The 25,409-nt window shown below is 46.5% G+C and overlaps 1 protein-coding gene across 1 annotated transcript in view; it reads left to right on the top strand.

Annotated features, from left to right (window-relative positions):
- The window catches only part of GLRX2 (glutaredoxin 2), a 232,659-nt gene that overhangs the window by 34,839 nt on the left and 172,411 nt on the right, over nt 1-25,409 (top strand). Inside the window, exon 2 of the mRNA XM_078687253.1 lies at nt 15,246-15,309. Coding sequence (XP_078543379.1) covers nt 15,246-15,309 — 64 coding nt within the window. The remainder of the gene's footprint in view (nt 1-15,245; nt 15,310-25,409) is intronic.

The raw sequence follows: 25,409 nt of genomic DNA, 5'->3' as shown, positions 1-25,409 counted from the left end.
CGTGTTGTCTCTATGGGCTCACGTCAGCGTGCTTAGATGTGCTCTACCGTTGTGATCTCTTGCTCTCTCCGCCCGGCTCAGAGGACTACCTTCATGGGGGTATGAGGTGGTCCTTGTTCAGGGGTCTGCAGTGCCACTATTAGGAGAGTGCCAAGCCAGACTGCAGGGAATTATGTGCTCCCGAGGGTTTAGGATGGGTGGTAGTGCCTGCAGACGCTCAGCAGTGCTCGTGTCAGTATGCCCCGGGTCCTGGGCGGGTAGCCTGTCCGTGTTCCCAACTCTCCACCACCATCCGACTAAGTCAGCTATGCCTGACCCCCCCCCCCCCCCAGCGTGGAGTCCATTTTGCTGAGTCTCCATGGGAGTGTTCGGGGGCAGCTTTGCGGCAAGGTTCTCGAGGGCTACTGTGGGCCCCCAGACAGGTCCCTAAGAGGCCCAGGGGCCGCAGTGTCAAAAAAACAGCAGCTTTGGGCCCGCGGTGCAAGGCTCAGGAGTTAACCATTGAGGTGAATCCCAGCTGGCCCCGTACGCCTATGTCCCTTTAGTCACTCTGCAGTCAGGGACAGGCCGCGGGTCAGTTACCCCACTCTTTCGGTGCTGCTCTCCACAGCGACGGTGAGGCCCTTGTCGCGCAGGATCCCGGCGCTGCTCCCGCAACACGGCCCGCACCACTGAGCGCAGCCCCCTCCACAGACCGCCACCAGGTCGCTCTCAGCACTTCGACGCAGCTCCCTCCTGTCATAGAGGGAGCCTGTGAAGGCACCGGAGCTGGCCACGGCACGTGCCCTGCTCAGCTCCTTGCCGTAGAGTTTACCCAGCCTCACTCGGGTCCGCGACTGTTGCGGGAAGGCTGGCTTGTGCGTATTTGGCAGTGACTGAAATTTTGCACTCCGTATTGAGGGTGCTCCTGCTATTGTCTCAACATGGCTGGGTGGGAGGCTAAATTAACAGATTTTTAGGTGGGCATGCTGCTGAGCTGCTCAGTCTACATCTGGTCTGGTTGCAATCTTGGCCACCATGGACCAAAGTTAACAAATAGTTATTTGGACTTTAATTCTCGTGTAATGTCAAGTGTGTGGACTTACCACTCCGATCTGGTAACTCTCTGATCTAGATCTGAAGCAGGAGTCTGAAAAAATGTTGGTATAGAAATGGTTTGGTTAACATGAAAGTCCAAAACCACCTAATGGAGGAATATAGGGCGTTTCTCATTGCTACCCTATTGCTATGAAATATTGTGTATGGTTCATGGGAACATAACGTTTGTATCTGCGTGTATGTGTTATTACAACTAGGAAAGTGGTTTCCTTGCTAACTTAGTGTAAACACGCCTTGTGTATAGGCCAAAGGGAGCCTCTTGAGACCTGACAGGATGATATTCAATTCCCATTTAAAAGAAGGCCATCAAATTGGAGGGGGGGGTTTATGCCTTTCAGAAACTCCTTCTCAACAAGGATTTTGAAAAAAGAAGCTAGTGAAGGACATTTTCTGTATGCAGTGATTTCCAATAGAGTAAAATTGAAGTTTTGCTTTGGCCTAATGAAAAAGATATGGACGCACTGCTTTTTGGCAGGTTGTAGGGTCAAATTTGTTCAGGGCAAACCAGATGCAGAACCTCTTCCAATTATAGGAGTGGAAAGCTCTTCTAGCTTTTGACATGGCCATGCACTCCTGACGAAGGTTCAAGTGGGCGTATTGTATGAGTACAGGAACCAACTTGCCAAGTTCATGGATGAAAGGTTAAGGAGCAGTATCTGGCCCCTAAACTGCTGCAGAAGGTCCAGTCTGTATGACATCCTCCTGTGTGGCCATTTGAGAGATGGATAGGTCTGTGAACCATCACTGACAAGGCCACTCTGCAGCTATCTGAATCATTCTGGACCTGCAGTAAGTCATCTTGATGTTTACTTCTGATAACAAGAATATGAGGAAAGGCGTAGAGAAATTTGCCTGAGCAGTTGATCTATAGGGCATTCCCATTTGTGTCTGGTTGGTATAACCTCAAGGCGAAGTTAGAGCATTTTCTTTTCTTCGGTTGCAAAGAAGTATGTTTGTAGCAAACCCCAGTCACAGAAGATGTCTGTCAAAATAGACTTGCTTATGAGCCATTGTTGACCTTCTTCGATCTGCTCAATGAATTCTGCATCCCTGGTAGGACTGCTGTAATCCTGGATTTTCTGGCTGTTGGCCATCTCCAGATTGTTTGAGCCTTTAGAGACCAGACTCAGCATCTCATCTCCACCCCCAGCTTGTTCAGGTAATGCATGGTTGTTGTGCTTTCCATCTGGACACGCAGGGAGTCAGTCTTGAAGTCTGAAAGGAAAGCCTTCAGGGCTTTTTCTACCATCTTCAAACCCTCCGCTACGGCAGGTTGATGGGATATGTCTATTCCTTCGGAGTCCAAGTGCCTTGAATCTGAAGATGATCCATGTGAGCACCTCAACCTGATAAGAAGGCCTCTGTTACTGATGTCTGTGTGGGGATGTCTTAATGGAAGCTTATTCCACAAATAAGGATCTCTGGAAGGCATTACCAACTGAGAGATTGCGCTTTATGCGTTGATAGCGGTAGTTTGTCTCCCCATTACCCTGCAAATTTGTCCCATTGATCCTCTAGACCGTGTTGTAGTGGTCTTATATTCAGACAGGCATTTGGTACTAGGAAGATACAGATCGGTATTCAACCTAGTAGAGACAATATTTGCCTCACTGTTGGATGGGCTGTTTTCTTCAGATTGCCATGTTTCTGAATAGATCATAGTCTCTCTTTCAAAGGAAACACTTTTTTTGTTTACTGTGTCTAAAACTTCTCCAAAATAATGTAGCAGTAGCACTGGGATTGAAATCGATATTTTTTGTGATTGACATGCAGGGCAAATCAGTTGAGACTTGCAACCGAAAGTTAATAATCATGGCCTGCTTGCTGATATGTTGCGCAGTGTTTAGCTAATTGTCTAGGTAGGGACAGACTAAGATATTCAACTTATTGAGATATGCTGCATCGACCGCCATGCATTTTGAAAAGGTTCTCAGTGCAGACTTCAGGCCAAAAAGGAAGGACCTGGTAATAGTCGCTTCACCACTGTAAATCTCAGGAATGTTCTGTGTTTTTTGTATGTGGAAAAAATGTTTTGAAGGTCTATGAAGCTTAGCCAATCTCCATGATGGAGTTGGGAGTAGATCTGATGCAGAGCCAACTTTATGAATATTTCTTTGCAAATCTATTTGTTCTCTGTCCTCCGTTCTATAATGGGTCTTAATTTGCTCTTTGGTTCATTGTCCTTACCAGAATGTAACAGGAATTAATTCCCATTCCTTTCTGGAAAGCCGGGCCCTTCCCCACAACCTGTTTTAGAAAGACAATGGAAATTTTGTGATGAAGTTGTTTCCTATGCAAGGGGTGACATTTTTGGTAAAATTGGTGGTGGAGGTTATTTGAACCTGAAACGTTATAATTTTTGCACAATATTCTGAACCCATTTTTCGCTGGTTATAGACCTCCACTTTTCCAGGTAAAACAATATGCTTCCCTCCACCAGACTGGGTAACAGAAGATGGAGAAGTAGCCAAACCATGACAGTATCCTTCTGCTGCGCAAAATTATCTATCTGCTGCAGCAATGAGGACTTGATTGGATACCATCATTCTTCTTTTGAAGTCGAGGTGGGGCTGCCTTTGCAGAAGCTGAAGCTAGGAAAAGTTCTATTGATAGTTCGAGACCTGGAACGAATGGTAAAAAAGGCTTTGAGGCGCAATGTTGGTGTAACGCCTCAAAAATGCCAGATGTGAATGTTGCCGTGAAAGAGGGATTGTCCGTTTGTTTGACTGTCTTATAAAATCTTATTGAAAAGTATTCATATCTTCAACAGGATATACCCTCACTGGAGTCTGTCAGTGTGAAAGAGTATCTCACTGTAGGTCATGTCAAGTAGGAAGTCCTTGGCAAAAGGGATCAGGATGTAGAATCCCATCTGCATCGGGAGTTTTGATCTTGAATGATATCTTAGGTGGTGGGTCTTGACCTGGTCCTAGATCTACAGTGAGAAAGGGGATGTTAGAATGGAGGCCTGGAACACCTTGGTGGCAGTCCCACAGGAATATACGTGAATTGCTTATCTATGGTAAGCCTTCGAAAGCTCTTCAGGAATGAAGGTGGTGGTGGAGGAGGCATCAAAATTCGCTGAGTATGTAGAGGCAAAGGAGGAGGTGGCAGAGAAGGTGAGTCCAGTATAATACTGGAAAAGCCGGTCTAGATAGCTCTAGAGTAGTCAAATCTTTAAGAATTCACAGTACTCAGCCGCTCCGCGGTCTTTTTGAAAGATTGTCCTTGATGTTGATCTAACCCTCGATAGTGAGCATGTTGGAGCTGTACCTCTTCTCGACGATGGTGTCCTTGAAGTTGAACGGGGAAGTTCTTTCTTAATGGTGTCTTCTCCTTTGGTATGTCTTCCTGCAAGAATACTGAGTGAGATAGGAGCACTGGCAGAGGAAGCAGCCTCTCCTATCATTAGAGCTTTCTCCAGAAAGTGATTCCTGCTGCTTTCACCTTTCTGCCTAGACATGCAGGCAAATCTTCTCATGCTCTTTCCAAGCATGCTTGGAGAAGGAGCTGCAGTGATGACACCTTCTGGGACTGTGTGAATGTGGTTGGCACAGTCTACAGGCTCGAGGGTCTATGTTGGCCATTTCTTCTGCCACATTCTGGGCATTTTTACAAAAAGATGCAATTTTTGTGGAAAAAATAATTTTTGGGGCCAGAATTAAACTTTGTGAGGAGAAAAAACTTTAAAAGGCCAAGCTCGGCTGCAGGGAACAAGGCGCCCTCCTGCATGTATGGTGGATATGCCCGACCCTACAAACATTTTGGTATGAAGTCTTATGATACACTCCATCACTAGTATTTCACAGCCCTGAGATCCACTACTGACTCTCCTGGGTTACCCAGGAGTGGATAGGCTCTTCTCACATCAACTCCATCAGGACGTCTTCTCTCTCACTTATTTGTGGTAGCCCGACTTTATATCGCCCAGATGTGGAAGCAACCCCAGACACCCTTGCTCAACATGTGGTGGGGGAAGGCGTGGAACCTCTATGCCACTGAGAAATGCACAGCTATTGTGCGGGACTCAGTGGCCAAATTCAATACAACATGGTGTCCATACACCACTTGCATATGGAGACAACACAGAACAGGTGGCTTACACCTGATGAAGTCCAAAACACTACGGGCCTCAGATTTGAGGGGGATGTCTCAGTCCTACATATAGGATGACCCTGCCTAATTCTCACGATTGCCAGGTGTAGTATCAGTTGGACCCCTCCTGGCTACATTGGTACTACCTACTGCTGTATATTCTGAATGAAACTTAATTTTTGTATCTGACTGAGGAGCTATCTTATCACACGTTAAGAATTGGAGGACAATGTTGAACCTTGCTAAATAAACCATGTTATGTGACTCTCTGGTATGGGAAACAACCTTTACAACGCAATCATTACATCACAGTACTCTTACAACGTAGTCATTACATCACAACATCCTTTACAACGCAGGCATTTCAACGCATGCCATTACAACGCATGACACTACATCGCATGTCACTACAACACAGGCATTACAGCGCATACCATTACAACGCATAGTACCCCTACACTATCCAACACTTACCCTACTGTTGCACCCCCTGGAGTTAGAATAGTTTAGTTACATTTCTTGAATTGATTTATTTTTTTCCCAGGTTTTGTAGTAAGTTGATAGAATTGGCAATATGCCTGTCTTAGGCTGTTAAATTGAATATATATCTGTTACATATACTTCCAGGCCTTTCCAGAAGTGAGGCAATGCTTTACCACAAATGAAACCTTGGGAAAAAATGCTCTGAGATCTTGGACAAGTATCGGACTATCCAGTGCTTATGATCATCAGTGGGGATCCCTTGAAGGAAAGATTAAGTTCGCCACGGGATTCAAGAAATTATTAGAACTTTTTTCTTTTAAAAACTTTATTTTCGTTATATAACACAATATGAACAATCCCCCCCCCCAGACACGGCATCATACGAAACTGTTGCACACAGAACAATAGCCTCATTAAGGCACTTTCGGGTTACAGATAACACAGAGCGAGAATCGGCCATAGGGAACACAAGAATAACCATACATTACAATTAGGAGATAACGAAAATGGACATGAGAAGGTAGCCGAATTCCCCCGACAATTCAGTTCTAGCAGTCTCCATCGCCCTCCCCCTCCCCATCAGCAACCGATCCCTCGGGCGTGAACAATTCCTCACTAGTCCCCTCGGAACCACTCAAATTCAGACCGGCAGCACACATGATTCTCCAGGCCAGTAAGTTTTCTTGCAGTTTCTCATCCCTTCGCGTGTGTTGCATATGAGTCCCCTCCGCCAGCGCCCACTCCCGAACATCCCTTAGCCATGCAGCAAGCTCTGGAGCCCTCCGCCCCATCCAAGTAATGGCCACCCTGTGTCGTGCCAGGACCAACATAAGCTGCAGTAGTTTGTAGGAGAGGTTCTTTTTCTTAGGCCTAGGAACCAAAGCTAGCAGACAATGGAGCGGTGTCAAGTCTATCTTAAGGCCTGTAGTGGCGGCTATGCGTCCCACTACATCCGCCTAGAAGCTCCTCACTAAGGGGCATCCTCAGGCCAAGTGCAAGAACCCCGCCTTTACCGCCCCCCATCTGGGACAGATGTCCTCTCTGTCAGGTGAAATGTACTGCAACGAAACCGGGGTCAAATAGGTACGATGCATAAAATTAAAGTGTATGAGCTTGAACCTTGCGTTGCATGATACTTTACGTGTGAGACTCCCTATACGCTTGTGCTGTCCCGCCTCCAGGGCCACCCCTAGATCTGTCTCCCAAGCGCTCCAAGCGGGCTGGACCGGTGGAACCGAGGCCTGACGCATGGCAGAATACAATAATGAAATCAATCTACGACCCCTGCCACAGGAAAGGATGATATTCAGTGTATGGGAAGTCTGAGGCGTCTCGGGGAACTGGGGCCATGTCTCCATCACCACCTCCTGGATGCCACGGTAGTGTAGGTATTGTCCCCCTCCCAGCCCAAAAGCCTCCGCAGCCGCCTCATACGAGACAAACAAGTTGCCTGGGTAGAGGTCCGCCAATGTCGCACAGCCTCCGGACCTCCAGTCCCTAAATGACATGTGCTCCTCCATTGCTACTATGGGCGCCAGGATCCAAACCGGTAACTCCCTATGAAAGGGGGCCCGTCTCATCACTCGTTCCACAAACCTCTGTCAGATTCCAGCCGTGTGGCGCACCACATATGGTAGGGTCGCGTCCGCTCCCCTGCCCTTCATCAATGCCACCTGTAGGGTACATTCGGAGGCCCCCCAGCCAGAGTTGGATCTCCCACCCGTCTGCAGCCGCGAACCACCTCGCGGCCGGCAGCAGTTGCGCTGCGTAGTAATATAAATCGAACCTCGGAGCTTCCAGACCACCTTCCTCCCAGTTCTGAACCAAAGTGTGAAGCGCAACCCGGCTGCGACGACCCGCCCAGAGCAGTGACGTTAACAGCGTATTGAGCGTGCGGAATATTCGCGGGGGAATAGGACAGAGCGAATTCTGCAGGACGTAAAGCTTCCTGGGAAGCATCACCATCTTTGCGACAGCGAGCCGTCCCATAAGGGAAAGCGGCAAGGTATTCCAAAAGGTTACCGAACTCCGTAGAGAGAGAAGAATCCGATCAACGTTCCGAGCCAGCACCTGCGAATCCGACGGGGCCACCTGTATTCCAAGATACCGGAAAGCCTCCTGTTCCCAGCGCAGTCCAAGGTCCGGGAGGTCCGATACCGGTCCAACTCCGTAGCCCGCCAGGGGAAAAATCAAGGATTTACGCGATTGATCCTCCGACCCGAGGCTTCCCTGAAGCGGTCGAGGTGGCACAACAATATGGGTAGCGACTCACCTGGCGCCCTCAAATAGAATAGGGCATCATCTGCGTACAGGGAGACCACATTACACGTGTCCCCCACTGAGATACCCCATTGCGCCATCTCCGCGCGGACCCTGACCGCCAAAGGCTCAATTGCCAGGGCAAAGAGGAGCGGCGAGAGGGGACACCCCTGCCGCGTCCCCCGACCCAAACGCAACTCCTCCGAGCGTCCCGCACCCAGCCTCACTCTGGCACAGGGGGCCGCATACAGTAGGCGGACCCAACGACAAAAAGTAGGACCCACACCCATCACGTGGAGGACCTCCATAAGATATCCCCAATCCACAGTGTCGAACGCTTTGGCTATATCAATAGACACTATAACCAGGTGCTCCCCCCGATCGCGTGCTTCATGAAGAATGTGGTTCAACCGCTTCAAATTCATGGCGGTATTGCGTCCCGGGATGAAGACACACTGGTCTGAGTGTACCAAGTCCACCATATGGGGCGCCAACCGAGCTGCCAAGAGTTTTGTCAAAATCTTGACATCCGTATTAATCATGGTTATGGGTCTGTACGCCGCCGGGTCACATTTGTCTCCACCTGGCTTAAAAATCATGCAGATCTCGCCCTGGTTCATACTAGGCGGCAAGGCTCCACTCTCGAAATCCTCGCGATACACCTGCAAGAGGCTGGGGGCAACAGTGTCAGCGAATGCCTGGTAAAATGGGAGCTAGGGGTGATGGCTACCTTAAAGGCACGGTGCCAGTTTATTGTTACTGTTTATGTGGGTTAGCTTTCTACACTGGGTGTGGGTTTGTGGGGGAGTGGGGTGGGAAGTTATTTAATTGCCCTGTCTCAACTACTGTGACACACCGTAAGAGACCTTGGAATTCTCAACATAAGAAGCCTTTTACGAAAACAATGTCAGCACGAAATGTTGAAGTGTTTAATATCATTTGCAAAGACATAGATGTAAAAAATATCGAAGTGTTGATGTTGTTCGTGGAAATATAGATGTTAAAAATATCGATTTTGTATTAAGGTAATTATGTTTGTATTTATTTTGTATGTGTGTGATGCATGTATTTTATTTAATTGCCTCAAATTGTAAAGCGCTCTGATATCCTTCGGGATCAAGTTCGCGCTATATAAAACTTTATAAATAAATAAAATTCCGATGGAAAACCATCGCTCCCCGGTGATTTAGCCCTCGGGAGGCCGGCACGGTAGCTCGCACATCCCCCAATGTCAATGCAGCATCCAAATCCTCCACAGCGTCCCTCGACAGGGTCTGCAAGGGGAGATCCTGCAAGTACGGCCTGTGTGAGTTTTCGGTGATTGCGGGGTCGGCCGCATATACCGCCCGCAAATGTGACTGAAGGACCCGGAGGATGGCCTCTTCAGAGTGCACCACCCGCCCCGCAGCGTCCCGCAATGCCGCTATCCTCCCCGGGGCAAACTCCCTCCGCAGAATCCAGGCCCGCCTTATCCCCCTCTCTATGAAGCCGCTGCCTGAATTACCCCAATGTGTATTTATCGAGCCGATCTAGAATGTCATGAACACAGGCTCGGGCCGCCCGTTCCGACTCCTGCTGCGCCTGATCCGGGTCCGGGAACGTTTGCCGGTGCAATAAATCACCCTCAGCATCCCGCAGGTCTCGGAGAAGCTGTCTCCTGACCCCTTAGATGAGGCCCATACACTCACCCCTTATAACCGCCTTCAGGGCATCCCACTTGGTGGAATATGTAAGGAACTCCTCCTGCCAGTTCAACTCTAGGTAGCTGGCGAGTGCATTGTGCACATAGTCTCTTGCTACCGGGTCCTGCAAAAGGTCCCCCGGCATCCTCCAAGTTCGCGGGCGGGTGGGTCGCCCCTCCCACGTTACCGTGCACGCCACCGGGGGAGTGGTCAGATAAAAAGCGAGCCTGGTGAGTGATCACCAGTGAGATGGAAGCATCTATGTTGGCGACCAATGCCCTGTCCAGTCTGCTATGAGTATTATGAGTGGGGGAGAAACATGTGTATAGTTTCAGGGTTGGGTGTCGCTGGCGCCAAATATCTATCACCCCAGGTTCCTCATCACCTCGCTAAGCTGCTTCGTCATACGCGGCTTCGTGCCCGCGCGGGGTGGGTGCCTATCTATTACGGGGTCCAAGACACAATTAAAGTCCCCCAGCCAAAACAAAGGGGCCTCCAGATCCTGAATCAGCACCTCCTGGAGGGTCAAGAAGAACCCGGGGTCATCCACGTTAGGGGCGTATGAGTTCAACAGCGTGAGATCCCTCCCATCAAGTTTCGCCCTCAGGAGCAGATATCTACCATGTATGTCTGCCTCCATGTACTGAACAGCAAAGGGGACCCCGGGCGCCACCCAAATGAGTACCCCCCTGGCATATGTAGAGAAGGAAGAATGAAACAGTCGGCCCGCCACTTTCTCCCCAATTTACGGGCACCTTCATCATCTAGATGGGTCTCCTGGAGGCATGCAATAGAGATCCCGTGTCTACGGAGGAATGAGAGGACTCTATGTCGTTTAGCACACGTGCCCAACCCCCTCACATTCCATGTTAAAAACTTATAACCCATGACCAGTCATCCAGCCCCTCAAGGACCCTGGCTCCATGTTCCGCAACCCTCCCTGTCTGTGCCCGAACTGTCGTACAACTGATGCCTGAAACAGATCCCTCGAACAACCCCCTTCAACGGCCCCCCTCCCCCCACCCACGAGCAATATTCCTGCAACAACTAAACATGCCGAAATGCACTTCCCCCGCCGGTGCCAGGACGTGCACAGCAACCCCATACCATCAAACATAACAATCACCCCAACAATACTAAAGGCAAACCCACTCCCCCCCAAGCAGCCCCCAGCACAGTCAGCCCATTGAATATACCTTGCGCCACTCAAACTGCCAAATATTAAGGTCTAGCACTTAGCTAAACCGCAATCCTCCCCAAAGGCCACCCCCCCACACAATCATGCAAACCAACCACAGCACCAAATACTCGCAAGTAAATACAGAGAAAGGACCAATCAATAAACAAGGATATGTCCTTCAGGTCTGACTCGCCATCGCAACTGCAGCTCCGCCAAGGGTCTCCGGTATCGTATCGACCGTAGGCGGGAGAGCGTCCAAAGGCGGCATCAAGGTGTCCGGCACCAGTACATCGTCCTGTGGGTTGTCTGAACTAGCCGCCAAAGGATCCTCGGCCTCCGCAGAGTCCAGGCGGAGGACTCCATCATCTCCCACCGTAATCCGTCGTTGCTCCGCACCACCTGAGGTGCCAGTGGACCGCCTTCATCTGGATCGCCGCTTCCTCGCAGAGCGTGTCCCCCACACAGACCTGGATCGGCCCCTTTCCTCAGGCGGGACGGCTTCGACTCTGATTTCAAGCCACTCCCATACCTCTTCTGGTCTCTCGAAAAAGTGAGCTTTGCCTTGGGAGAGGACCTTAAGTTTCGCAGGATACAATAACATATATTGGAGGCCCATGGTCCGTAGCTTCTGTTTAACCACCAAGAATGATTTACGCTGCTCCTGGACCTGTTGGGTATAGTCCGGATAGACAGACACCTTAGAATTTTTATATGTGAGGTCTGCCGTTTCTCTCGCCGCCCTCAGAATACAGTCCCTGTCGCGATAATTCAAGATCTTTGCGATGAGGGCTCGTGGTGGGGCCCCAGGCCGCGGCGGCGGCACCAGTGTACTATGGGCACGCTCGATCACAAAGACGTCTGAAAGCCCAGTTGGGCAGAGCGTAGAACGGATCCAGTGTTCCAAAAAGCGCTCTGCATTCCCCATCTCCGCCCGTTCCGGAATACCCAAGACTCTGATATTGCTGCGAAGCGCCCTTCCTTCGGCATCCTCCGCCCTGCGATCCAGCTCCCCCGAGAGCCTTGTCACCGTCTGCTTAAGAGAGGCCACCTCCTCCTGCAACTGAACTATGTTCCCCTCCGCCTCAGTAACTTTGTCGGTGACCTTGCGGAGATCCGCCCTTAGCAAATTTACATCTATTGACACAGTCTCAATCTGTCGTTCCAGGGCGGTGTGGGATCCTTGTATGGCGTTCAGCAGTTCCGCCCTGGTGGGCTCGACGGGGCCACCGGACCCTCGTCCCTCGTCCTCCTGGCCGATCTGACGGGTGATGCGTTGCGAAGGGAGGTGCGGCGTGGTGTACTGGGTGATGGTGTTGGTGGAGGGTTGCAAAGCGCGGGCCCTCCTATCTTTCCGCATCTTGTACCCCCCTGCGAAGCTTCCTCAGGCGCCCCCCCAACAACGCGCCCTCCGGGCAGTCTCAAGTCAGGTATGGAGGGGGTCCACAGGATCCCATAGAACACTAGGTCGCCCCCACCTCCACTCCAATGGCCCAGTGTCTGCGTCACAGTGTAGCCCCCACCTCCGCGTCAAGTCCTCCAGGGCCACCTCTCCAGGCCAGATAGGTTCGCTGCAGCGCCGCGGCCAAAATAAACCCCCCGGGCAGCTTCCTCACGGGGGACTACGGTGGCTCACCTCCAGCCGCTCCAGGCGGGCAGACCCCCGCAGGTCACAAGGGCCAGAACAGTACTTCAAGGGCCAACAACGCCCGGTCCCGGCTTCAACCCTCAGGGGCAGGGGCCACGGGCCTCCAGTCCACACCCCGCCCAGGCACTTCACCAGGGCAGGAGCTCCTCAATCATCCCCGCAAGGAAGGGGGCCCCAGGTCAGACCCAGCGCCTCCAAGCGCCCCGCACCCATCCACAAAGAGCTGTGCCCTGCCAAGCAATCCACCTCACAGGCGGCTCCAGCGGTTCACAGCACACCGCAGGGGGACGACAATTCCTGGGGCCTCACCAAAGTCCGGTTCACGAGGCATAGAGCCCAAAGGCTAATCCGGCTCACTCAGAGCCCGCAGGTGTTCCGCTTCAAGTCTCGGGCCGCTATGTCCCCTCAAGGGTCTCCGACGGCGACGATGCATGCAGCCCCTCCCCCCACCTCCAAGAACCAGGGGAGGGGTAGGCGGTCACTTCGCCAGGGAGGCAGCGCGCGGCAGGCCCAGCAGGAGGCCCCCGATGGCAGTAGGGGCCCCCGCACTCCCCTGTTCTCTCTCTCCAGGCCAATGCGGTGCCCCCGACAGCCGCGCCAGGCCTCGCCGTCTCCGCCTCTCTTCGGCCCCGGAGACGCGTAGTCCTCAAGCCGCCGCGGCCCAGGAAGATGTCGCGACCGATGGGATCCCTCGGCAGTGGCTCGTGAAGGAGGCCGCAGCACCGGCCTCACGTAATTAGGGCGCCGGGTGCCCGCAGCTCGGATGCCACACACCTCTCGCCGCAGTCAGGCGCCCCCAAGCTCGGCACCGGAGCGTGCCCCAGGGCAGCGGAGCACCAGATCCTCACTTTGCGTTAACTAGCGGCCACAGGATCTGCCCTGAATCAGGATATTTGGGCTAGGCCGGCCGGGAGCTGCAGGAGCTCACGTCCTGTCGGCCATGTTGCTTGGCCACTCCCCTGAAATTATTAGAACTTAAGGGGTCACTGATTATTTTGAAATTTTGAATTATTTGGATGAAATTTTTCTTTTAGATCTTTTGATAATTCAGGAACCTTGCTACTTAAAAGATGTATTGATGTTTATAGAACATTGATGCTATAAATCTTTCATACATTTTAAAAGTGAATATCTTTCCACTGAATTACGCCACTTGCCTACACATAATAGCAACCTTTGATGTACCTGTGTTCCGAAATAATTGTTAAATGTTTCAAAAGTGCTTGGAGGTGAAGGGTTGCACACCACTTGGGTACAACCAAGGTGTGGCTTAGTTACGCTTGAATATTTGGGTCTAAGACGTGACCTAGTTCAACTTGACTGCTGAGTATTGGTGCCCACAGTAAATGGTATTCGTACTTACACCTTCGTGTACAATTCTGTAATGTGGTTCCCACCCTTATGGTTTTTCCTCTCCAGCAGTGGGCCTATATGTCCTGTGTGCTGCAGGGTAGCGTCTTCAACTTGTGTCACAATACCTCCATTGGTGGTTCTCTACACAACAAAATGCAGCTGAAATGGAAAGTCTACCACATAAACACGATTGTCTAAAGTGCATCCTTGTGCAGTCATAAACCTATTTATCAGGGGTGAGCATTAGATGCTGTAATCCTATTCTCTAATAGTCAAAGGCTGGGAAGCCCTAAATAAAATTAGAGTGGAGGGGAAGGATGTTGTTGAAGCACATCATCATTTTTTGGAAGGAGGGGGGGTCTAAAACAACATCAGTGGATAGGTTGGGTCTCACCTCTGGTGGTGGTGGTGGTGGGGGGGGGAGGGCGGTGGTAGAGTACAGGGTTCCACAATACAAAGTAAGGTGGCAACTGATCTTCTGCATACTCTCTAGCGATGTTATTTTTCCTCTTTGCACCCTCACCCACTTTTAGATGAAGACAGTCATCTTGACTACCTAACCCTATCAAGTGGTATCTTGCCTCTTATCCCACCCCTTGTAATAGGTCAGCTTTTCTGTACCATAACTCCTTGTCTTAAACATCCCTATTGGAAGCTGACTTAAGTCGGAGTGGTCTTTGCAGTGTGCTGAGGAAGTGTTCCTCACTGCAGCATACCACATGTCGATTATGGGCCCTCCTTTACTGGAGACCTTTTTCAGCAAATTAATTTCTCACACAGGGTAATCTGCAGTCCTATAGCCATTAAATAGAGTATGTAAATACGGCAGTTTGTTTAGCGCAAACCTAGCTACGTAGCAGCCGAGTTGTACAAATGGAGGGGTTAAGGAGAGGGTTGAAGATGAATCTGTATATATATTTGCCGACTAATGTGGTGCAAACCCAGCTACCAAGCAATGTAGTGCTGTACAATTCATTTAGGAAAAGTGAAAGGATATAGACAGGGCAAGGAGAATGTTTGGAGCCTTGTTTTTGTCTGATATGGTTCATATTAAACCAACTCTTTAGTCTACAGTCATTACCTTCGTGCTGTACCTCTTCAAACTATCCATCCACTCTAGTACACTTCAATCGAAAGGCAAACAACTCTAATTAAAGATGTTTAGAGCCAATCATTGATCAGCTTGTTCACTGACTCCGTGGTGGCAACTGTTTTTACATGAGGGGACTTGGCCTGCTCTTACTACTACTGGAACAATATTTTAGGATGTTATGGGGAATTGTCTGTTCCTAGGCACCTTGTAATGTAGCTGGTATCCTTAGTATGAGCTGAAATCTTATTGTTGAGGTGCTACTGTCAATATTGTGAAAATCATTATTAAGGGGATGTGCTAATTGGGGCGCCGAGGCATTCCACTCATCTCTTATACCTTGCTGTTTTGTTTCTTCAGCATGGGGAACAGCACGTCCAGTAATCGTGAGCTCTTAGACGCAGGGGCAGTGAAGCTTGTGGAGGTAAGTGAAGTCGTGCTGGATAGCATCTGAAGTGTATATGTTTCCAATTTGCAGGTTGAAAGGTTCTACTTTCAGTACCTCCCACCATACGAGGTTTTGGAAGGCGGTGCTCATTTAACTTTTTTATGAGACTCTACATTATGCCCATACTCGGATAAACCATAGTGAACCCATAGTGGCTGACCTTCATTCAAGTTTATTTTAGAAGGGTATGGATGGGTCTTGATAGATCTTTGAGAAAGGGAACTGTAAATACCTCTAACCTTAACCCAGGCACCTGAATTGTTACCTTTCATTCTGATGCATGAATTAAATGATGTACGTACACTATGACATACGCTTGTATACTTGACTGCACAAAGAAATATTTGGAGAATAATGTATTGCTATTTGTGAAGTTGATTTCTAGTGAAATCAAAGTTTAGCTAAAAAACCAAAAAATAACAGGTTTCTCGATTGTATGACATTATAGCGAAAGCCTTTACCACGCCTGCCTTTACTATACATCCTTTAGAAGCAATGCCTTTACCACGCAAATCTTTAACACACACGCCTTTACTACTAAATGGTAGGTATATATCAGGTAAGTAAAACCCCTATTTTGTATATATTTATGTGTGTGTGTGTGTGTGTGTATATATATATATATATATATATATATATATATATATATATATACACATCTACTAGCAGCCCGTCCCGACGTTGCCCGGGTATGAATTGCTGCCGGCCAGTAGCATATTGTTTTGTAGGATTTCGTTTAGATAGCATTTCTTATCTGTGACAGGCCTGTGAAACGCTCCGATTCACAGTGCACTGCTGATGCACTTAAGAGTGCTCGTTCAGTAGTGTGTGAACTCGAGTTTCCCTACTTTATTTTTCCTTGCAATATTATATAGCGCAAACTTGACAATATGGCATGAGCACAATTTACACACAGAAGAACACATTCATTTGTGGTAGGCACGGGGAGACAAAGCGATTTGCCTGGAATCACAGGATGTTGAGCTGATGCTGAGATTCGAACGTAGCTCCCCAGCTCTAAAGTTCGCAATTCTAGAACTTGTGGCGGGAGGTGTGTCTAAAAGTGTATGTCGGTGCTGGCCATCAATGAGAGAGACCTGTGCATTTTTCAAATGGGTGGTGAAAAAATATGAGTATGTTGCTGGAGGTGTGGGCCACCAATGTACTTACCGGGGGAGGGTAAACACCCATTATTCCGCAACTTTCTTTCCGCATACCATCACTCCGCATACTTTCATTACGAAAGTACCATGTCTCCGCAATGCCATTATAACGCATGGCATTACATTTTATATGCATTTACCACGCATACATTTACAACGAAAATCGTGTAAATGTTAATGGTTAAAGCATGTTTTTTTTAATGTTTGGATAAGGTAAGTATGGGTATAGGGGTGTATGTTTTGGGGTACTGAGGTATGTGCTTTGCCACTGCATTGTTTCTATCCTTGTGAGTTGTTGCACGTGCACGTGCATGTTCAAGGATCCGTTTTTTTAAGTTCGCATATTGTACTCCCGATATATCGGAGTTTGCAAGGGCATTCGATCATGTATATACATGATCGTGCAACAACGTGCAACAACTCACAAGGATAGAAACAATGCAGTGGCAAAGCACATGGAAACCCACCATCAAGGAGATTGGAAACAACTACGGTTTTGGGGCATCGAATCCATGACACTATCGGAAAGAGGCGGACACAATGAGAGAATTTTGAGGCAAAAGGAATCGAGACACATACTCAATTTCAGGACCATGACTCCGTTTGGTCTCAACCAATCGGAGGAACTTTACATACATTTGTGAAAAGATGAACATACTGTGAACTCAATCCGATTCCTGATAAAACATCCCGCTTTGCATACACAACTATTTTAATTCACTAAAGAAAACCTCACTCACGTCAGAAAAATAGGAACAACCGATATGATAACAACTAATGCCCACCAGAGGGCAGATCAAAAGCATCAAAAAATCAAGCGGATGCGTAAACAATGAAACCCCAAATATTCACCACTAAGCGGCATTACAAAAACAATTCAAACAATATAGTGAATCCTGTATATACAATGTACAATGCACTCTGCCCACTGGAGGGCTTAATATACAACGCGTCCCACATTGTTTCTTGAACTGAAGCGGGACTCCTTGAAAAACAATCATGGGACACATCACAAAACTACATCATCCAAAAACCCCTGAACGGGGTTATGCCATACAGGAGTAGCGAGTGAAATGATTACAAACGAGTGGTACAGGTATCACACCAATGAATGGATAAAATCAAACTGATTGTAATTAAACAGAACTAAAATAATTTGTGAAACAAAGGGGACACTTGTAAGAAACGCCCTATCACCAAATGTTACCAAATAATGTATAGACTACATGGACCAGAATCCCAAGGGTCGGGTCATTGATTGAAACTACACCCCCAAGGGGGAGGTAACATTGGGCCAATGGGGTTTGTTCCTTAAATTTGTGTTTTTGCACTTGACAAACCGACCGTGAACAAGACAGCGGAGGCTGTCGAAACGCGTTGGTTTCTGTTTTGTTTTGGCACCCTTTGGATATGAATAAATAATTTTGAAAGCAATCTCCTTGCTATACTGAGTGGTTTGACTGCGACTCCGCAATTTCCTTCTGCTGAAGGAACCTTGGTTTGAAATATATATATATATATATATATATATATATATATAGATATATATATATATATATATATATATATATATATATATATATATATATACATACATATATTACCTACTGGCGGTCGCCAGTAGGTATATATAGTTAGAATTTTCAAAAATCCCATAGAGACAAAAAATCCTATGTCTAATAACTTTGGCGTTTGTGGACGGAATTGGCTGAAATTTTCAGGAAAATGGAACAAAATTTGGGGGGGTTTCGTCAAGGGGGGGCCGAGAAAAAAGGGGGGTCCCAAAACATGTTTTTAACATTGAGTTTTCCATAGGGCGGTTGGCCTCACTTTTAGCCCGAACGGCTGAATGGATTTGCACGAAACTTGGCAAAATTGTAGGGACTGGTAGCCCGATGTGCCTTTGCTAGGTCTCAATATATGTGCTCCAGTGGATTTTGAGAAATTAACGTTCAAAAAAAGATATATATCTGTAACAGCGGACCGGGCAGCGCTCCAGTTCGCGTACTTTTCGCGTTACGGAGCTTTGTGAAGCGAAGCTGATTGGTTCTCCGGCGTCTGTAAACATTCCAAACAGTCCGTAGCGGCCGCCATCTTGTCTCTCGGTAGGATCAAGAGACAAGAGGAGGCCAAAGCGAAGGGGCAAATGACCATAAGGGGGCATAGTAGATCCTCCCTGACCCCCTAGGTTTGATGTGGAGGTTTTAAAAGGGCCCCGCGGGGCAAAAAAAATAAAAATAATAATAATCGAACGGCTGAATGGATTTGCACGAAACTTGGCAAAATTGTAGGGACTGGTAGCCCGATGTGCCTTTGCTACGTCTCAATATATGTGCTCCAGTGGATTTTGAGAAATTAACGTTCAAAAAAAGATATATATCTGTAACAGCGCTCCGCTTCGCGTACTTTTCGCGTTACGGAGCTTTGCGAAGCTGATTGGTTCTCCGGCGTCTGTAAACATTCCAAACAGTCCGTAGCGGCCGCCATCTTGTCTCTCGGTAGGATCGAGAGACAAGAGGAGGCCAAAGCGAAGGGGTAAATGACCATAAGGGGGCATAGTAGATCCTCCCTGACCCCCTAGGTTTGATGTGGAGGCTTTAAAAGGGCCCCGCAGGGCAAAAAAAAAAAAAAAAAAATTTTGTTTTTTTGCGTGGGGAGCGTCCGGTTCGCGAACCGGGAAGCGTTCTGGGGAGCGTACTTTGTTGAAAATTAGTGAAAAAAGTTAGAGTAAAATAATAATTGTGAGTGATCAGATGTAGGGTAGCTCTGAGAAGAGCTTTTGGGTTTATGGTACATTTAGGTACTTATAAGTAGGTACCAATGCACATTCTTAAATTCAGAATGAAAATTCTGTTGCCCTCATCTGAGAAGTGAACTCCATCTCCTCTGTAGATATCTTGCATGTAGTAACGCAAGTTATTGTTGTACAAGGAGCCCATTCCATGGTCTCTCATGTAAGCTGAAACAGATTTGTTTACATGCTTCCTCGACTTCTCAATTTGTGGACAAAATTGGTTCGACCACCTCCATTTCTGTCTTTGGCATATATTTGAATATACCAAGGCAGTCTGAGGAAAAAGTGCCATCAATTGCTCAAAGGTGTCCTTTAAAAGCATTTCCAGACCTACCCCAGTCAAAGTGCCCAAATCATTACCTCCACAGTGCACAATTAACAGGTCAGGTTTTGGCAAATGCATAAAGGTTTTCACCAATGGTATCAATTGGTGACATTTTAATCCTCTGTGGCCAAACCACTTAATTTCCACATCTTGTAAATTGAGGTTAGGTAAATTCCTGTTCTCAGCATACCTCTGAGCCCAATAGATGTAACTATGTCCAACAATCCAGACAGAAAACATGGTGAGAGAAGGTTCTCCTGCAGTCAGATGAAGTGTGGCAATGAAATGGCAGTTGAAAAAATAAGAGTGTAAAATGAAAAAAACTGTGGAGTTTCTGTGTTAATGAAGCAGTAAGAGTGATTGGTGGATTTTGATTACTGAAAACAGAAAGTTAGGGTGCATGGATGAGTTCTTTGAAAGATGTATTTTGAGTGGTGAAGAAAACATCATTAAATGAAAGAATGCACTGGATATGCAGGTGCACTGAGAGTTCAGAGTTCAATTGCAACATTGTTGTGTGAACTTGCAAACACCAGAGGTCTTCCAAGAGGTGGTTGCTATGCAAAAAAAGCAGAGAGGGCAGAGGGGGGGAAGGGTTTTAATTTGAAAAAAAGTGAGGGAAGAGTTTTGATTGGGTGACATGAGAGATATGTGTGAAGAATTACAGCATTTCTGTGCTTTTGATAGCTGCAGACTCTGGAGTGCATACCTTTTGCTCTGCTGAAGACAAATTGGTGTGTTTCTGAGACTGTTTTGAAACTCAAAGTATTTGCTTAGGTGAGAAAAGATTTCTTTAATTTAGATACAGAATAGTGTGCTTTAAGGAGAAAATTATGAAGAAAGTTGTGTTTTTCAAATGTTGCTTTGTGTCAAGTGTTTTACAAATAGATTTTGTTTCTTTGAGAAATTGTAATTGGAGAAAATGTGAAGTATTAGTACTGACAGGGTTTTTATGTGCATAGGAGCTGTGGAGTGTTTTCAAATTATGACTTGTAAAACGTTTTTGAGGAAAAGGAATGGTTTTAATATTTATGACAAGGACATAATGGTGTATGCTTCTTTATAAGGCAATTGAGTGTCTCTGATGTTATTTTTTCCATTTTAATGTAAGACCTTTCCCTGTGGAGCAAATTGCTTGTAAATATGCTCCCATCTGTGCATGGCAAAATTAGATTTTGAATGTTTGCGTTACATAGCCGTGTTAAAAGTGACCCAAGCATGCTGCAAAGGCAATCAAAAAACGCTTTCATGTGTCTTAAGGACATTTTAAGTCATTTCCCCATGTGGAGTGTTTTTAAATTATGACTTGAAAATCGTTTTTGGGGAAAAGGAATGCTTTTAAAATTTATGACAAGGACATAATGGTGTATGCTTCTTTATAAGGCATTTCAGTGTCTCTGAAGTTATTTTTCCAATATTAAATTAAAAGACCTTTCCCCGTGGAGCAAATTCCTTGTAAATATGCTCCCACCTGTGCATGGTAAATTTAAATTTTGACTGTTTGAGTTACATAGCCATGTTAAAAGTGACCCAAAAAAGTTGCAAAGGCTTTAAAAAAACACTTTCATGTGTCTTGAGGACATTTTAAGTCATTTCCCCGTGGGCAGTGTTTTCAAATTATGAGTTGAAAATCGTTTTTGAGGTAAAGGAATGTTTTTAAAATTTATGTGCGCCATATGCCTCCAAATTTCTTTTTCAGGGGTGCAGCAGGGTGTTCTTGAGAGACCCCTGCACCCTCGAAAAAATTCCAAATTTGCGATGAGCTAATTGCTAATCGCAAATTGCACCTTCATTCCTATGGGTCTCCTGCTCCATGGAAATGAATGGGTAATTTGCAATTAGCAATTTGCTCATCGCAAATTAGGAATGGTAAAGAATCGCTATTTATTCCTTAAAGTTCGCTATTTAGGAAATGCAAAAAACTTTGATGATACATATGGCTGTTCATCTCTAACAAGATAAGAAGCTTAGGGATAGATTTATGATGACTGGCGCATCACCAGGGATGTGCCAGTCATCCTGCGTCGCTGTTCCGACACCCATGGTGTGCTGCATTTACAATGCGGCGCACCATGGGGCAAAAACACCACAGATGCGTGACGCATCTGTGCCGTAAAGGTGGCGCATTGCTGGAGTTGTATCGCAAGTGTGATGAAGCTCCAGCAAGGCTCAGGGGTGCCCCTGTCGTAGGGTTTCTGTTCTCACACAGAACTAAGCACAGAGGATTGGAACCTCGGCGAATTAGGGTGCCCCAAAACTGACCTTAGTACCCAAAAACCCCCTAACAAGCTAGGTACAGTGTCACATTGGATATAACAAACTCCCAATCTTTAGACAATTCAGAACATGAACTTACAGTACCTCAGGATACGTGGAACTCATGAACACTCGGTCGTTATATATTCATTACAAACGAGAACATGGAGTTAAGAAGAACACATGTGCATTTGAAATGTTTATTTACTAATGCCGTCTTCTCAGGCGTAGTATCTTAGATAATACAAGTACACATATTATCAGTAGCAAAATTACCAGCATAGTTACTAGTACATCAAAAGCGAATGGTGACAGTATGTTAACATGCTGTAAAAGAATAAGAGTTAGCAACACTTATATTTCACCCTCCCTAATACACATATTATATTATTTGTTAAGAAGGTCTCTTTGGGTTGGTTTAGGGCGGGCCCATACCTTAGTGTTCTAGATTTGAAGGAATCACATCAGCATACACCAGCTCTCTCTTCATGTGAACCGCATCAAGTGTTGTGTATGTGTGTTCGGCAAAGCAATATAAAACGCGCCTCATGCCCAGAATTGGCAGAAGCTGCACTTATGTTATGACTATGAAGTCGTGGAGATCAGACCTCATAACAATTCTGTATCGTGTTGTTCTTGAAACTTCAGCACTCGCTGTACAGATATAGTTTAACAAGCAAAGCAGATAGTAGAGCAATAACATATTATTGTCATGTAAACCACGATGAACTACTAGGTTGAAAGCTAAAGCAACAACTAAGTGTCGTGTGCAGAAGTTGCAAAAAAGGAAAAATGGCGTTTAAACCGGTAATGAGCGCATGCTAACTTAACATGGTGTAAAGATATCCAGGATCTACATGACACCCCCCCATGATCCGGAAACGAACTGAATAAGATAATAGAAGTGCCATGTCATGAGAGCAGAACATTAAAAACTAGCAAAATTTAATGCTAAAAAAAAATAAAACAGTCAACTACTTTATCGAGGCTTAAGCCAATAGGCAAGCTAAATAATAAAAACTTGACAAATAAGTAAATGAATTGTCAATGAAATGCTAGTACTCAGCATATCAAACATGAAAAAGGTCTATGACATAACTGTGTATGCAAAATAAGCTGCAACAGCCTCCAATAGGAAGTCACCGTCTTCATCCGAAAACAGTTCAGCCATCCAACTTAAAAGCGGAAAAGAACATACGTGCTCTCCCAGCACCGGATCCTCTATCACCATCAGAGGACAGCTCGGTGGGTTTTCAAGAAAGCTCTGTTCCAAGAAAGACTGTGTTGCCGCCAGTAAATTCCAGGGACCAATTAGTCCATGCATCAATGCCACAGCCATAATCCTTTCGCCAGGACAAACCAACTCGTGAGTAATGATAGGACTCATCAGCTGATTAAAGTCGACGTCAGGAGAAACCGGTCCGCAGAGACACAAATCAATGGCCCAATCGAAATCACAGGTTAGGCAGTGAAATACAGGCTGGACACAGGTGAAGTAGGAGAATCGAAAAGATAATCCATATGCCGTGCTTAATATCGCCAACGGCATTGTGCCATAATATTCAAGCATGCGATTGCGGAACAGCGTCAGCAGCTGCAGGGCGGGACCTTGCACAGGAAGGACATCCATATTTAAAAATGTAAAAAACCACAAGAGCGCCCGCTGCTAATGCAAGTAAAACTGGGAATCCACCAAAGAAAGTGGAAAAAATAGAATGAAAGAAAGCAGGGATGACTCCAAAGATTTTCTCAAATGAAGTCACGAGACCACTGCTAACAACTTTAAAAAAATGTGCCAGGTCCTTTGTGGAGGACGTGTTAAAGATAGTCCGAACCATCTCGGTGAAATGCAAAGGCGAATCAGTATTTAAAAGGGCCTGCACCTCTGTACGGGTGTTCGCTATGTGAAGCACGAAAGTTTCACGGGCCGAACTCAAGGCCCCCTCTCTCTGAGACAAAAGAGCCCTTATTCTTGCCATGCCGTTGAAATCTGCACCCAAGGTTGGTATTTGTGGCCAGATTGAAAACTCCCTATGTTCATGTGTGGGAGGAAATAGAACATTTCTGCAGCAAATAACCCGTTCACTTACTGTTACGATAAAAGGAATACTTGTAATTAACCCACAACAATCTTCATTATTGAGCATCAAATAACTACCATTTTCCAACAACTTGAACGTGGGGATGATAGCAGGAACTGGCGTGCCTTGCAACACGCAAGCCATATTTGGTCGGTCTTTGTTGTATGAACCGTGTAACTGTGTGTGCCTACACATTAGTGAATGATGTGGCGTCTCAGTGCATTCCTGTCCATTCAGATAAACTTCTTGGTCATCTTTGAAACATCTGTATGTGTATGGAAGCGACCAGACCTCATGAAGAAAACCACTACCTAAAGGTTCATAACGACCTATTGGTACATATTTCATACAATTTGAAAACTTATATAAAGCAAAACGCAGCGTTATTAAACCGTGGATAAGGCACGTTGCAGCATTGGCCTCTGCCACTGAAAAAGGCAAAGATTCTAACCTTTCAATATGTAACATTGAAAAGGAAGCATCACGCATTGACAGCAAGCGTTGTTTGTTAGTCAAATTGAATGGGGCAAATAAAGAAGAAACGTTCATGTATCCCCAGGGAACTTTACCATTTTTCAGAGTTTGAAGGGTCCAAGCAAATTGCAAGAATCTGAACTACGTTGCCAAAGCAGCCAACCTTTTGGATTTATACTGGAAATGTTAAAGGAAGAATTACGGAGTAGGGCCTGTAAATCACTAATGGACAACCGAGTAAAATTACTCCAACCATCATATTCCTCTAACTCCGGGATAGTAGGGGTGTTTAATTTTTTAGAAGTAGCCAATCCAAAGCATGTGGTCTGGGAAATTGTTTCATTCAGAAACAACATATGATTCGGGATGAGACATGCATGGTGCAAAGCCTCAGTGCCTTGTACCTGCCAGGTTTGTGAACCCCAAACTGATGTAGATCCTGGATATCTTTACACCGTGTTAAGTTAGCATGGGCTCATTACCGGTTTAAACATCATTTTTCCTTTTTTGCAACTTCTGCACACGACACTTAGTTGTTGCTTTAGCTTTCAGCCTACGTGCGTCAAGACGTATGCCTGCTTCAACCAGGCGCAGGGTTTTGACGCAGCTTTGTCCTATCTGATTGTAAATGCGGCACACCATGGGTGGCAGAGCAGCGGTGCACGTTAACTGGTGCATTCCTGGGGATGTGCTAGTTAACATCAATCTGCTCCTTTACATTTAAGTATGTGCAGGGGACACAGAGTCGGTGAGGCTTATCCAAGGTTAAGAAGAGATGAGTCCTGTTCACTGAAAAATTGGACATAGGCTTCACCTCCTCAGCATCGCTGGACATGGCTAAATAATAGCTGCAAAATGTTACTCTTGTTAAACAATTTTACTATTATAATCTCTGAGATTTGTCTCTTACTCTGCAACATCTCATTGTTGTTATCTTTCTTTAAAGATAAAGACAACATCAACATGAGCGACAATCAGCAATC

Source organism: Lissotriton helveticus, chromosome 1_1 (genome assembly GCF_964261635.1).
Source record: "Lissotriton helveticus chromosome 1_1, aLisHel1.1, whole genome shotgun sequence".
NCBI lineage: Eukaryota > Metazoa > Chordata > Amphibia > Caudata > Salamandridae > Lissotriton > Lissotriton helveticus.
The sequence above is the reverse complement of the archived record's forward strand: the minus strand, read 5'-3'. Positions and strand labels throughout refer to the sequence as shown.